General features: G+C 50.7%; 4 protein-coding genes across 4 annotated transcripts; 2 read left to right on the plus strand and 2 right to left on the minus strand.

Annotated features, from left to right (window-relative positions):
- Positions 1–338: 338 nt before the first annotated feature.
- On the minus strand, positions 339–3142 carry P174DRAFT_431381 (putative alpha/beta fold family hydrolase; the record flags this gene model as incomplete). The annotated part of the gene is made up of 2 exons (XM_024825690.1): positions 339–1267; positions 1339–3142. 2 exons carry the CDS (start codon positions 3140–3142, stop codon positions 339–341), a joined length of 2733 nt encoding a protein of 910 aa, XP_024683056.1.
- Positions 3143–5315: 2173 nt separating this feature from the next.
- P174DRAFT_441750 (uncharacterized protein) lies at positions 5316–9655 on the plus strand. Its single transcript, XM_024827400.1, has 4 exons — positions 5316–5769; positions 5948–7568; positions 7647–7760; positions 7830–9655. The coding sequence occupies exons 1-4, from the start codon at positions 5479–5481 to the stop codon at positions 9602–9604; spliced, it is 3801 nt and encodes a 1266-aa protein (XP_024683057.1). The 5' UTR covers positions 5316–5478; the 3' UTR covers positions 9605–9655.
- A 211-nt stretch (positions 9656–9866) lies between these two features.
- Positions 9867–12095, plus strand: P174DRAFT_441752 (RXT2 domain-containing protein). Its single transcript, XM_024827401.1, has 4 exons — positions 9867–10135; positions 10220–10341; positions 10432–10585; positions 10658–12095. Exons 1-4 carry the CDS (start codon positions 10063–10065, stop codon positions 11842–11844), a joined length of 1536 nt encoding a protein of 511 aa, XP_024683058.1. The 5' UTR covers positions 9867–10062; the 3' UTR covers positions 11845–12095.
- On the minus strand, positions 12047–13534 carry P174DRAFT_441753 (bifunctional phosphatidyl-N-methylethanolamine N-methyltransferase/phosphatidyl-N-dimethylethanolamine N-methyltransferase). Its single transcript, XM_024827402.1, has 6 exons — positions 13396–13534; positions 13291–13330; positions 13191–13207; positions 12812–13104; positions 12679–12716; positions 12047–12569 (listed from the first exon to the last, which is right to left on the minus strand). Exons 1-6 carry the CDS (start codon positions 13442–13444, stop codon positions 12494–12496), a joined length of 513 nt encoding a protein of 170 aa, XP_024683059.1. The 5' UTR covers positions 13445–13534; the 3' UTR covers positions 12047–12493.
- Positions 13535–13722: the final 188 nt, after the last annotated feature.

Consider the following 13722-nt stretch of genomic DNA (forward strand, 5'->3'; position numbering starts at 1 on the left):
TTAAAAGCTCGGCTATCTATGCTATAATGGGTATTGTCGGAGTAACAAATAACAAGCAGAGCAAGACTAATGGTATCATGATTCAAGGAAAAGTGAAAGGCATAACTCTCGATGACGACGTGCGAGAGTGTCCCGACATTGAAAACAAGACTCGATGTTGGGACCATCATCAAGGATGTCGAGGTTGCAGCAAGATGACAGCCGCAGACCTGCAGCGGCGTCATACTAAAACAATAGGTGAGGATAGGGATCTCTCAGCTAAATGGCTGAGGGTAGATGGGCGATTGCGTTTGTAGTTGTCATAAGAAAGGCGTATAGTGAGCGTCAGGTGTGCAAAATCATGTTGGCAATGCGAAACCCGGACGCGGTCCCACTGTCCCTCGTCGCCTGCCCTGGACCACGGTCATCCAGTCCTCCCACTCTTTGGCGATCTCCATCAGCACATTACCCATAACTGTGGCAGAAGCCATTAATCCGTGACCTTCGCCCTCGAGGACTCGAACTTCGCAACGTCGCATGCCTTTGCCCAACCAACGGACATTGTCGACAGGGACACGAGTATCTCTACTTCCGTGGTGGATGACAACATTGCGAGTGATGTCCACATAGCGGAATCCAATCGTTTGGCGGCGTTCTAGGCAGACTAAAAGATCAACTGCCGGGTTTGCGTTCGTGGTGGCCAGTTCCCATATCTTGTGTGTCAGCCTATTATCATAGTCGCTCTGGCGTTCGCGTTCTTCGGATGAGACTATGGCTGTCTGACTCGTGGTGACTTCGACCTGCTTGATATCTGTTCTTTGAGAGACGACCGGCGCCTTCAAATCCTGGAGTGCTTTGATATCACCCCCCTGTTGATGTATCTTGGACTGAGCCCGCCCAGGCCCTTTCGGCTCCGTCGCCACGACAGGGGACATATCTTTTGAAGTTGTCTTACGTCGGGTGCGGCGAGGAGCTTTCGGCAAACTGGATGTGAGACTAGCGCTCGCGGCACTCATGAAACTCGAGTTGGCGACCTTCAGGAATGACGCAGGCAAGGCTCGCAGAATCCTTTGGGAATACGGAACAGCATTGGTAGGTACCGGTTCCTTGTGTGGCCCCATGCTCGATAGTTGAGACGGCGGAATCCAAGGAGCCAGAAGGTGGATACGACCGCGGATGTGTTGTGGAATCCTCAACGCCGTTGCCAGCGCATAAATCGCTCCGGCAGAATGAGCCAGTATCGAAAACTTGTTGACTTTGAGGTGATTACACACAATTGCAACATCATCTATCCTCAGTCAGTTAAAAAAAAAAAAAATAAGTGTTCGGAAGAGCCGAAGACAGGCCGGATCCTCTTACCAGGCCAGCTGAGAGGATTTGCTGCCTCCTCTGTATAAGGTGCGCTTTCGCCTACCCCGGGGCGATCCAAGGTCACTAGTCGGAGATTGAGAGACCGCGCCAACTCGTCGTAAAACGCCATCAGATACCTGGTCAGGCCCATACCGAGGCAGCACAATACAACGTGGCCCTTTGGATCTCCAACTTCAGAAAATGCTATGGCGCGGCCTGTTGTTGGGTGGGGAACTTTCTGAGTAAGTTTGGGCGATGAGATATACTCTAAGACCGCGAGGTCTATTGAGTCAGCACTCGACGGTCGTTCGTCGCTGACCGAAGCATGGACTGGAGAAGCAGGCCCGGATGGGGCACGTTTGTGGTGTCGCTTCGGGGCCGAAGACTCCAGTGATCGTCTGGAGCGGAGTTTATCATTCTGATCTGGCTTATCGAAGGATTGCCTATGCAGTGGCAAGTTGGGGGTTTTGGATGTAAGCGGAGAGTCACTTCGCCTCGTTGTTCTACTCTTCCCGGTCATTACGGCCGGTGCCGGAGCACTCTCATCAAACACGACAGCTCCTTTTGCCTCCGCATATTCTCGAGGCGCTGGGTGATGGCTTGTGAGGCTTGATGTCCTAAGGGGCTGACTTGGCCGAGTTGAGGAATCCTTGGTACACTTGTCTGGGCTGTCGTCTGTTTCCAACTCGGTTTTGATCCTTTGCTGTTGATCCTTCAATTCTTGGATTCTCCTCGTGACCTGTTCAGCTTCGTTGCCCGCTTCGCCGGGGCTGGACTCAACTTTCGTATCCCTGCTAGCGGTGGATGAATACCTGGTATGGCGAGTGGATCTGCGATTCCTCGGGCTGGAAGAAAAACTGTGACGTAACGAGGACTCGCGCGCAGGAATGACCCTTCCACTCCCAATACCTCCAGGTGTGCTGCTTACACTCCCTCGGGCGCTGTGCGATGACTGGCGTTCTCTGCTAGGCGGGGCACTGGCCGCAGTTTCACTATGGATGCCCATGGAGAAATGATCCAGTCGGGCCTCCTCGGCAACGTCAGCCATAGAATGCATAGAGCGCAAGCTGGTCCTATTGCGGGGAATGTTATGCCTTAGGCTGTCGTTGTAACTACTCGTTTTCCGTAGACGATCTGTCTGTTTTTCCATATCGTTCATGAATTCGCGCGAGGATTTCTTCAGCAGTCCAAGCTGGCTTTTTAGACTCTTTCGGCCTCCAGAAGCCGTAGATGCGATACTAGGTGCTGTTGAGACTCGAGGGCCGGGCTCGGCTGTGATCGTACCGAATGCGCTGTCCTCGTACGCGGCTTTGGCCGATGTGTATGAGCTCCCGGAAGCAGGTCGCGGGGATGATAGAGAAGGGCCGAAAGTACTTTTCGTCTTTGGAGACGGAGGTGCCCTGGCCATGCGAATGACCGGAGCAGCAGCTGCATCGTCCGGATGTAAAAAAGGGCTATGCGTCTCGTTCTCTGAATGCTGTTGCCCTCCGTAGCTTACTCCGAAGCCATGATCGCCTGATGTGTGCTGTGTAGGAGGTTGTGGCTCCGATGGGAAGAATACTGAAAATATGGGGGAAGATGGATCCGTATCTAGGTCGAGGCGCGGAACGTTGTCGAAATGAGATTGCAGCGGAACAGAGATCGTAGAGAGGGACGAGATTAAAGACGTAATAACTTCCGGGGATGTTTGGTCAACTGACGCCCGACTTGTGGAATGCGAGCGAGATTTGCGACGTCGTGCGAGCAGGGAGGAAGACGCTTGTTGTAAAGGGGCATGCGCCGTGGGCGCAGGAAATTCTTCCATAGCGCCCATCTTCCCCTCTGTTTCTCTTGACTCTGAACTTTTCTCCTTCTTTTTTGGGATTTCGGTGTTGAGAAAGGAAAAGTTTTTTGGACCTGGGTTTCTAGGAAACCCCGGAATTCCAGGAAACCCTCCAGCCAGATTCGGAAGGAGAGTCGAAAGTCACCGGCAATTGATGCGGAAGGGCGGGGTGAAATCTCGCATTATCCTGCAGAAGAAAATGATAAGACTGGCTCAACGGTGGAATTCTAAGTCCAGAACGAAGAATTGATGCATGTGCGAGTTGGACCGATTGGTGAGGATCCAGGGCGATCGTATCAAGTCCCCTGCGGCTTGTGAGCCCCTTGCAGAAGTCCGGTATCTGGGGAATAGAAAAAGAAGAGGGGATGGAAGGAGTTTGGAATGGGTCGTCGCTGGAAATTGAAATTATGATTATGATTATGATTATGATTATGGATTCAGCAGAAATTGGGGTCTCTAGGAAAGATATTTAAGGAGAGTATTTAGTTGATAATCGGTGCCAGACGGCTTAATGAAGGGAGGGGCAGTGATGAGAGTTAACTCTTATTATTTAGTAGAGCGACCAGATAGTGGTCCAGGAAAGGGAGAAGGAAGGGGAAAGGAATAATAAGACCATTATACTAGTAAGTATATTGATTAGCTTAGGAGTAGTGAGAACCGGAGTATCTACCTTACTTGGGTAGTCTACCTATTGATTCCAGACTGATAAAGAGGGCAATGGCAAACCAACAGAAAAGGAATGATTATTGAGAGAGGTAGGTCATTGGAATAATATTTACGGAGTAGCAGATAGACGAAGAACAACAATCCCTTGTTCTGACCATCTAGATTCTTTACCTATTCTTCAAGATTCGAATCTGGAAATGTGATAATCTTCTTCGACGTCTTCCTTATTATTCACTATTATTGTTCTAGGAGACTGACTAGCCCAATTCTTGCTTAGTTTGCTTTGATAGACACGAGAAATTCCACGATTCACGGCCGAATAGCAACAGTTCTAGGTCTGCTCCTCCACAGGGTTCGCAGATCCAAATTTCAAGAGGTACCAATCGGGCCACCGAAACACCTCGCTTACTCAATGTTCAATACAAACATCAGTTCAGCTTGGATAGGCTTCGATTCACAGGCTCTGATCTGGACCTCTTGATGCACGTTTGTTCGTCATATCGAGATCCTCGAAGCCTCGCTCGTCACTCTTAAGAGCTCAAAGGGATTCATCAGAATAAAGATAAATACTCCGTGGTCTATTCTACAGAGTCCTAGGCAAGAGGCTGAATGAGGAAAATGAAGACCCGTTTCTGGTAATCTCTGTCGCCTAAGGTGGTTGCGGAACAAATGGATAACGCCGCAGGGATATAAGATCGCCTCTCCAAGAGGCAACTAGCAAAGATATCAAGATAGATGCTTGTTTCCCGGCCTTTCTGATGGTGCAGGGACGTGCGTATACTAGTCGACCTAAACATACTACAGACTCGACATTTTTGGATGACTAGTGACGCAAGGGAAATAAACCAATAGACAGAAGAGCATGGGATGCTTGTTGGCTGTCATGCCTTTTTACTTATGTGAGGGTGACCCTCCGTTCTAGAGCAGTCTTGCTGTTTGTAGTCGCAATGCATGGTATCCTTGCAATCCTGGCATAACATCAGCAAGGTACTTCTCAAATATTGAAACGGGAACCACTAATATACATCATTACCACAAGGAGATCGAGGATATGTTGATATATCGTAGACAAGCGCTTTGACGCTTTTCTCTTCGCCATAGTGTTTCAACAGTTGCTTTTGTACTTGCAAGTCGAAAGGCTGGCCCACTTGGTCTTGCAATGAAATATATATAATTTCGCGCAAACGAGGCTCATGAGCTACTATTTACCACAGACTCCGGGTCGCTTCTCGCATGCCAGCAGAGCTAGCTCCACTGCAGAAAACCCTCGCCTGACTGATAGAGACTTTGAAACATTTACAGATATCTGGTAGTCTACAATGCGGGTGTCAATGTTGTCGTACGGGACTGTAGCACCTCCGCCGATAGTCCGATAGCCCGGAAGTACTTAGGCTTGGCGCTGTTGATGATGTTGAACCAAAACACATGCTTGTGGCTTGGCAGAGGAAGCGAACGCTTAGGTCTACATCCACCACCAAAAGAAAGCCTATGCCATCATAGGAGTCAAGCGAAAGGCGTGCTTTCAATCGTCAGAGAAAACAAACAACACTGCCTTAACAACCGAGAAACAAACCTAGCGGTCATCCCTTGTGGTGGCCTCAGCAGACGTTTGAATTCAGATATGCGGTGATCTACATCCCACGACAAGACCATTGTCCGTCATGGACGCCTACCCCGAAGACTATGTGGTCCACAACCTTCCTTTCATCCTTCTCTCCGGGCTAGAAGCCGACCCTCCAGATGAAGCTGGATCGAGCGGTCCCGAGTACCCTCTCCTCGACGAAAAGGGACCAAGAATATACTCGGACTTTCCACCTCTAAGCGGACCGACCGCGGAGGAATTGCGGAGGAACCTTCTGGAGGAAGATGCGTCAGAAGTGCCATGGGACAATAGGGAACCTACAAGTACGAGGTATTCAGGGATTGGATACAAAATCAAGAGTATAGGGAGGGTAGGTTCTCATCCACCGGATGAATCAGTCCCTCCAAGACGTCCCTCCTGCGATCGGACACGATGAAGCACTTGCATTGAGCACAGCCTATTGTAATTGCTCTGTACATCCTAGATGCCGCGAGGATGTCGAGTGTTCCTGTTGAAGGCGAAGTGAGCTATTGCTAACACAAACGCAGTCATACAGACTTCCCCCGCGGAAAGCTGATCCCCCGCCGCTGTCTCCTCCGACGAGTCCGACAGGCGAACAACAAAATGATATAAATACAGCGCCATCGTTCGTCCTGCACTCGCCTATTTCCCCCTTGACACCAAGTTCTCCTACATTTCCTGATGGTCTACTCACTCCTTTCTGGGTGACGAAGCACCAAAACCTCGTCCCCGCGGCGGTCATCAACTTCTTCCCATTCTGCCTGGACCCCAACATGAGCTCTCTCCGCGACAATCAACTTAAGATCGAGATTAATGGACTGAAGAAAGAATGGTCTGACTCTGGTTACAAAACTCGCTTCGTTGTCGTCCTCCTGTCTGAGGAAAGCACTCTTGGCTATAACAAGGAGGAGACGGAGGAGCGAATCACGAGCATACGAAGAGCGACGAGTCTGGACCAGAAATCCGTTCTTCTTCTCCCACCTGATGCAACCTCTGCGGCATTGATTGAGTTCACAAAGTCTTTATTGAACATGCTACAGCCGTTGGTGGTAGAATATTATCGGGACCTATCTAAACACGCAAGACGGAAACGTAACCGCGGCGCAGTCCCTCCGCCAACGGCACCACCCACAAGCGGAACATCACAGACACTGTCGCTCCAGGGATGGAATGTTCGCTATGAGTTTAAACTTGGTATCTTCGCCGAGTTTCGCCAAGAGATCGATGCCGCATTAAGGAACTACGAGAGTGCTTATGAGACTCTGTTTGGGCAGGATGTCTTTGAGAATATCGCCGGTTGGAATCCAAGGTTTAATGATGCTCGTCTCTTGTCTGATGCTCTGGCAATCCGCATAATTCGTTGCTTATTGTGGACCGGACAAACCCGCATTGCGGTACGTTCATGGGTCAACCATCGTACTCGCTGCCGTGATATTATCAATCGGCGAGGTAAGGGAACCAGGAACTACGGGTGGGAAGCCTGGGAGGCTCGATGGTCGATGGCAATGGCACAGCTCATACGCCAGGCCAACATCCCTGGCATTTCTGACAGCACGTCGTCCCAACAGGGAGACGAGGATCAGTATTTGATCTTCGTCCCCCCTGAAAAGACAACACCTCTTAGCGATGCCTTGTGCCCCTGGGAGCTCCTTCACCATGAGGGTTATTGGTTGTACCGATCCGCGAAACATGCGATGACTCGACGCACTCTAGCCGAGCAGATTCCAGATGAAGATCGCATACCACCAGGGCAATTACCTGCTTCTCAGATCGCGAACAAGACTTATATGTACGACACCTATCTTGCCCCAGAGCCATATATCGAAGCGCCGCAGCCAGGCTCAACCGGCTTTGATCATTCACAACAAATTCTGAACGCCCTGAGGGCAGCATTGGAGCAATTTGCAAAACGTAAGCAAGTTCGGAAGACGGAGAGCCTCAGCTTAGAAATAGCGGAAGAATACATGCGTGTTGGCTCGTGGACTGAAGCATATGAGACCCTTCGTCCACTATGGCCGACGCTCACTTGGCGACAGGCTGGCTGGTGGCCGCTCATGGAGAAGTTCGGTTGGGCTTTGAGGGAATGCGCGCTACATATGCAGGATAGGGAGATGATTTTAAGAGTCGACTGGGAACTGATGAACCATGGTGCGTTCTAGCTTTCAATTGTCTGATAAAGCTCACTGTTTTGCTCCTGTTATACTGACTCACGAGTAACCTGCACAGTGTTTCAACCACGATCAGGTTGGCACTGCAGTATCCACCAGAGCCTTAGAGACCTTCCCATCACAGAAATCAAGCCATCTGTCGCACTCAAAGCCGAGGATGTCATATCGAGCCGTAAGTGTTCTCTTGCCTATTGTTGTCTCGTTCCTGCTTCTCCATACCTGACCATCCCACTGGCCACAGTCACAGCCACATTTGTCTTCGAGAAGTCGGAAGGAAATGTTGGCGAGCCTCTCATGGGGCAGCTGACAATTACTTCTCTCTGTCAGAGTTCTTCGGACCCAATACGATTGTCAGAGGTCAAGGTGGTTTTCGAGGGCTGCCTCCGTCCACTGAAGCTCCAATCCGACCAGAACGTGACCGCTGACATTATGACTCCTTGCACGATATCGTCTCTAACGCTACGTGAGCCCACATCTGCGGACTCGACGACCCTGTTATCCCCGAGCAATGGCTTAACAGCACTGGTAGGGATGGGTGATCTGACCGTGGGGCCGGCTCAGACTAGAGTGTTCAATCTAACCTGTGTCCCTCGCGAAGCAGGAGATTCGAGGGTGGCATCAATAACTTTACTTATTGAAGATGAGAGGTTTGACTTAGCCTGCGCTATAACAGCAGATCTGACCCAGCGTGACTCCTTTTGGTGGCAGCAGACCACGAACGGCGTAGCCCGAAAACGTGTGGGCAAAGACCGGGATACCTGTCGGACCAAGATCATGCCCAAACCGCCAAAAATTCGAATTTCAACACCGGACATCAGAGCGACATACTACACAAACGAGCGAGCTGTTCTCAAACTGGACATCTACAACGAAGAAGATGAGGCTGCAGACGTGTCCGCAGAGGTAAGACTCTTTGGACACCCGGACTCAGCGGCGCAGATTGTGTGGCTTGATGAGGAGGGTGAGGCCATATCTCCTCGTTCACAGGATAGTTCGCCCATCGAGGGGGCGCGTCATGTCGCAAAACGGTCCATTGGTGTCATGGACAGGTCATCCAGGCAGCAGTTGATGCTTGTGCTGACAGACACCCTTGAACCGTCGACGCACGAGCTTCAAATTACTTGTGTATACAATCTGCTATCTGATTATCAGACCCCGATCATCGCGACACACAGACTCGCCTTATCAATCATACGACCATTTGAGGCAAACTATGATTTTCTTCCGCGCCTTCATCCCGAACCCTGGCCTGATTTCTTTACAATTGATGATGACTTGGCTGAGGGCGAAACCGCGCCTAAACCTCGAGGCTTGCGGCAACGATGGTGCTTGAATTCCAAGATTGTCTCGTTTGCCCTCGAGCCGCTTGTCATCGAAAAGATTACGCTAGTGCTACTGAGCCTTGGAGGCGGAGCCGTCTGCAATATTGGATCTGAAATAGTCGCCGACCCACATGCGCTGGAAATACGTCCGGAGCAGCTTCGCGAGTCCAGCTTTATACTAGAGGTTCAAAAGTTGGTCTTGGGAGACCGACGGCCGACAGCTCTGAATCTAGCCCTAGAGATTCAATGGCGTCGAATAGGCCCCGACGCCGCTGCATCATCTGCGGATAGCGCTACCATCACCACGACTACCCTACCCATTCCGCGCTTCGTGATGCCCGTGGGAGAGCCCCGCGTACTTGCCTCGGCATTGGCTTCAGAAGCTATCCCCGGTCTGATTCACCTGGACTACACGTTGGAGAATCCTTCGATGCACTTTCTCACTTTCAACCTCGCTATGGAGGCGAGTGAGCATTTTGCTTTCAGCGGACCGAAGACCGCGGTCGTCCAGCTTGTGCCGTTAAGCAGACACACAGTGCGATATAACCTCCTGGCTTCCAAGCGGGGGCTATGGATCCAACCTCAATTGAATGTCGTGGATACGTATTTCAACAAAGCCCTGCGGGTACAGCCAACTGAAGACATGCGGTCAGATAAGAAGGGAGTTTTGGTCTGGGTTGACGCTGACGACTAGATAATGATATCACAGCTTTTGCGAACTCAACAATGAACCAGTAGAGCCGGACGATCTATCCCTAAGTCACCTAGCTTAGATAGTAAGTTACTACACACCCTCGACTATGTAGACAACAGACGTCATCCAGACTCAGGGCTAATCACGTGGTCAGCCCTTATCACGCGCTGGGAAGGGTGGCCTAAAACAGACTAGCGGCGCCGATCGTAGAAGTGCCTGGCGCCCGCAGCTCCCCAGACGACTGGACAAAGACATAACAAGACAGAGACAAGAGACAAAAAACGGCAACTAGGGAGAGAGAAGGACGCCGTGCGGTTCGACTGCTCATCACTATCCCTTGCTATATTGCCACTTACAGCTCCATTGTGGCCAGACGTTTCGACTAGCTCATCTTTCCCTTCTTGCGCTGCTTGTTGCTCTGTTCGCCCATTACGCCGTCAATCGGACCCATTCCAATCATGGCAGCGCAAGCGGCCCTGATCGCCGATACAATTATTGGCATGAAAAGAGCCTTACGAAGAGAGACAGAGTGTATATACCTGCGTTTCCTTATTTGCCCCCCTCTTGCGATCAATGGTCACTTTCTGGGCTATTTCTGACTTGTTCATGCTGAAGACTCAGGTCCCGATGAACCGATCACTCAGCCGACGAATAGAGGCAACAAATTACGGGCCAATGCGAAGTACGTGCGAGAGGGCGCTCTAGGATACATCCATCCAGAGCAATTGTACAAGCAGGTAACTTTGCCGACCTACCGGACTTTGTGTTTGAAACATCGACGATGGCGCGCGGGGCTACGGAAACAGAACGGCTGACATGGGCTCTAGAAAATTGAACACGCCGGATACACTCGCTATATCCTTCAACGTAATCCGGTGCGCTATGATTCGGAGGGTGACGAGCTTGATGAGGATGATGAAGACTCGGAGGCGGATGCGGCTGCTGCTGAAGAGAATCCATTCTCCGAAATCGCTTTGGAAAGTACGTGGTTGCACTCTCTCGCTGGTTCAGCGATGTTCTAGACAGCTGACATCTCTCCGCCTTATCCTCCAGACCTCCTATGTCCTCTGAAGCATCCGTCGGAGCTGCCCACCCACCCGTCGTTATCGCACGCTTACACTTCGAAGGCGCTTAGAAATATGACCCAAGCTGTTGAAGCGAAACTTCGACAGGAGCGCGCTTTGTTGTGGCGAGCAAGGAATCTTCATCGACAGTTCCTTGGGGATGGGTCCTGGATGCCTTGCGGATTGTTTGAAACGGCGGAAGATCGGTTATTATTCGAGCCTTGGACGTCTTATGCGATGCGCGGTTCACCGTCCGGCGAGCATGCGCTAAACGGGCTGGTTGATTCGGCTGCAGCAGATAAACCCAACCAGGAGTCGCCAGCAGCCCAGGCAGGAGGAAAAGACGTTGAGATGATGGATACTCAGAACAACGAGGCGGAGGTGCAGACAGACGATAACACCATCAAAAACGATCAGTCGATGCAACCCAAGTCCGAGGAAGTCGACGCGGCTGTGACGGATCTTCCCCCGCACCGAGACACTGCAAATTCGGAATCACAGATCAATGGGCACACCGTGGCTGGTGGGAAGCAGGGCCATGACTCTGTAGCGAATCCGGACCAGCATCCTATAGAAGGGAAAGGAAAGGTTCGAGCAAATGACGAGCAAGGAGCGGAAGCCGAAGCCGAACAACAAGACGATCCACGAGATGAAACGGACACGGAGATGCAGGATGGCTCATCACCAGAGCCGCCTCGACGCATGACTACACGAGCGCAAGCAAATGCTTCAAATCCAGAACCCGACCAAGATTCTAGCAAGCTCTCCCCGTCGGCTTCCACTGACACACTCAACGCACTTCCGGCGCCACATCCGCTATTCCTCGTACGTGAGTCTGTGCTACCTGATCCCAACTTTGGATTACCTGCCAATGAAGCTGAAGAAACGCGACGGCTACTTTGGTCTTTTATTCAGAAGCAAGAAGAGACCGTTCGAGGATTCGAGCACATGCTTGAGTGCCTGCTCCGGGCGTGTCGGATGCAGGAAGACGTCTTCGAGTGGTGTAAAGCGGAAGGGCACGTCGGCGAGTTGAGTGATGGAGAGGACTGGTACGATCCTGAAAAATGGGGTCTCGCCGAAGGGGAAGAACTCAAAAAGGGAGTCGACGAAGATGAGATCGAAACGGTCGAGGAGAGCAGAGCAACAGGCAAACGAGGACGAGGTCGACGGGCATAGACAACTTTCATTCTCTTCTTGGTTTTTTCATCTGGCTCGGGACATGGTTAACAGGCCGTATTGAACGGCTTCAATCGCACGCAATTCAACAGTTTTTGAATAGATACATAGCATGGAGTTGGCGGAGTCTTTGTGTGGGAGGTTAATTGTTTGAATGATCTCAGGATGACTTCTACTTGACATTTTGACTTGGAGAACGACTAGGCCGGCAAGGAATCAAAGACTGGCATTCTAAATAGCGAAAAACCAACATTAAACTACATCTCTGGTATATCATCCTCTGAAAGTGACAGGAACTATGTACTAGAAGCATGGGCCAACCTTTCTCAGCGACCTTCTTTCGCCCGTTGTATCACCATCCGACTATATGCCTCCACCATGTAAACTTTTGGTGCCTTACGCAGGTTGGAGTGGCCGCGATGTCACTTTGGAAGTGATCGTTGAAGATAATTCCCACAATCTGTCCCCTTTCTCCCTCTATAATGAAAGACGTAAATCGTGAGCTCGTAAGCGCCACACAAATCGTCTTGTCGAAAACCAAGGCATGTCCATGACTCGTGAGGATTGTGAGGGATGTTGAAAGTCCAAGGCACTAATCCTGCAGAGTCTTCGGTCTCGAGTGTTACTGCACGCAGACGGTATGTTACTTTTACAAGCCCTTGCCGCCCTTCTTGGACTTTGCACGTTCCCGTTCACGCTTAGCATAGATCTCCGCAGTGAAAGGACTACAATGCCACGGTCAGTTTCCATTACATCTTCTCTTCCCGTGAGGACACTTGGAAATATAGGACCCGATCAAGGCCAGAGGACCTGGAAGAGAATCGGGTGACTTACTCCTCCCACTGGAGAGCGATCCAGTATACAATGAAGACCTCCGCAGTGAGTAAGAGACCGCCGACCCTGCCAAAGTAGAGAGCCACACCCAAGAAGTTCAGGGTGCTGCCCCAGTACATGGGGAACCGGTAACATTGAAGGGGAAACCGGTGACGGGAGCATCCATGAGGATGCCGAAGTAGTCTCCAAGGTAGGTTCCGGTGACGCCAAGGGCATACATGCTAGACAGAACGAGGATAGACCCGATGCCGAACAGGACGGAGCCTAAAATCGGTTGGTGCACTGGGGCGTAGTAAGGCTGATCCTGGAGGGCCAGTTGATACACATGGTCGCGAGCGAGGCCCAGGGTAAAGATGATGAATCCGAGAAAGTAGCATCCGTAGTAGGGGCTACCGAACATACGAGTCAAGTAGTGCTTTCGGTACTCTACAAGAAGGAAAAGGAATCGGGTTTGCGACAATAAGCAAGTATTCCTGGATTCGAGCCTAAGGGAACGGGAGGTTTAAACCAACCAGCACGGGCAACGATGCTACAAGCGACGCGTAAGTTAGCCCACGAGCGCTCAGACTGGAAAAGGAGCTGAGAGACAGGCAATTTCAGCACAGGACTTACTTCCAGAACAGTGGATTGAACAGGATGAAGAGAGCACATCCTACAATGCTGGTCAGTCATGAAGTCACATGCATAGGACTGGTAACAATTAACAGAGAATTGTACCTTGGAAAGATCTCTGAGAGAAATCGATATAATCTACAAGGTGGGCCATGATGGAGGAGCACTAGAAGACTCAAAATGGGTCAAGAATGGGACAAAGTAATTCGAGCTGGGTATGGTCTTAGGGGAGGGGTTGTCGAGGAACACGGAAAAAAAAAAACAACAGTACGTCAAAGTAAACCTCAGGCACAGGCAGGTGCTAGCACCCCGGTAAACAGGTAAGGTGAACACATGACATGACGTCTGTTTTAGAGCTTCATGGGTCACATGACCTGATCAGTATCGAATCAGTAACTTGAGATAAACATTATTTTATTTTGAACTTGTCCA

This window comes from Aspergillus novofumigatus (assembly GCF_002847465.1).
Source record: "Aspergillus novofumigatus IBT 16806 chromosome Unknown P174scaffold_4, whole genome shotgun sequence".
Classification (NCBI taxonomy): Eukaryota; Fungi; Ascomycota; class Eurotiomycetes; order Eurotiales; family Aspergillaceae; genus Aspergillus; species Aspergillus novofumigatus.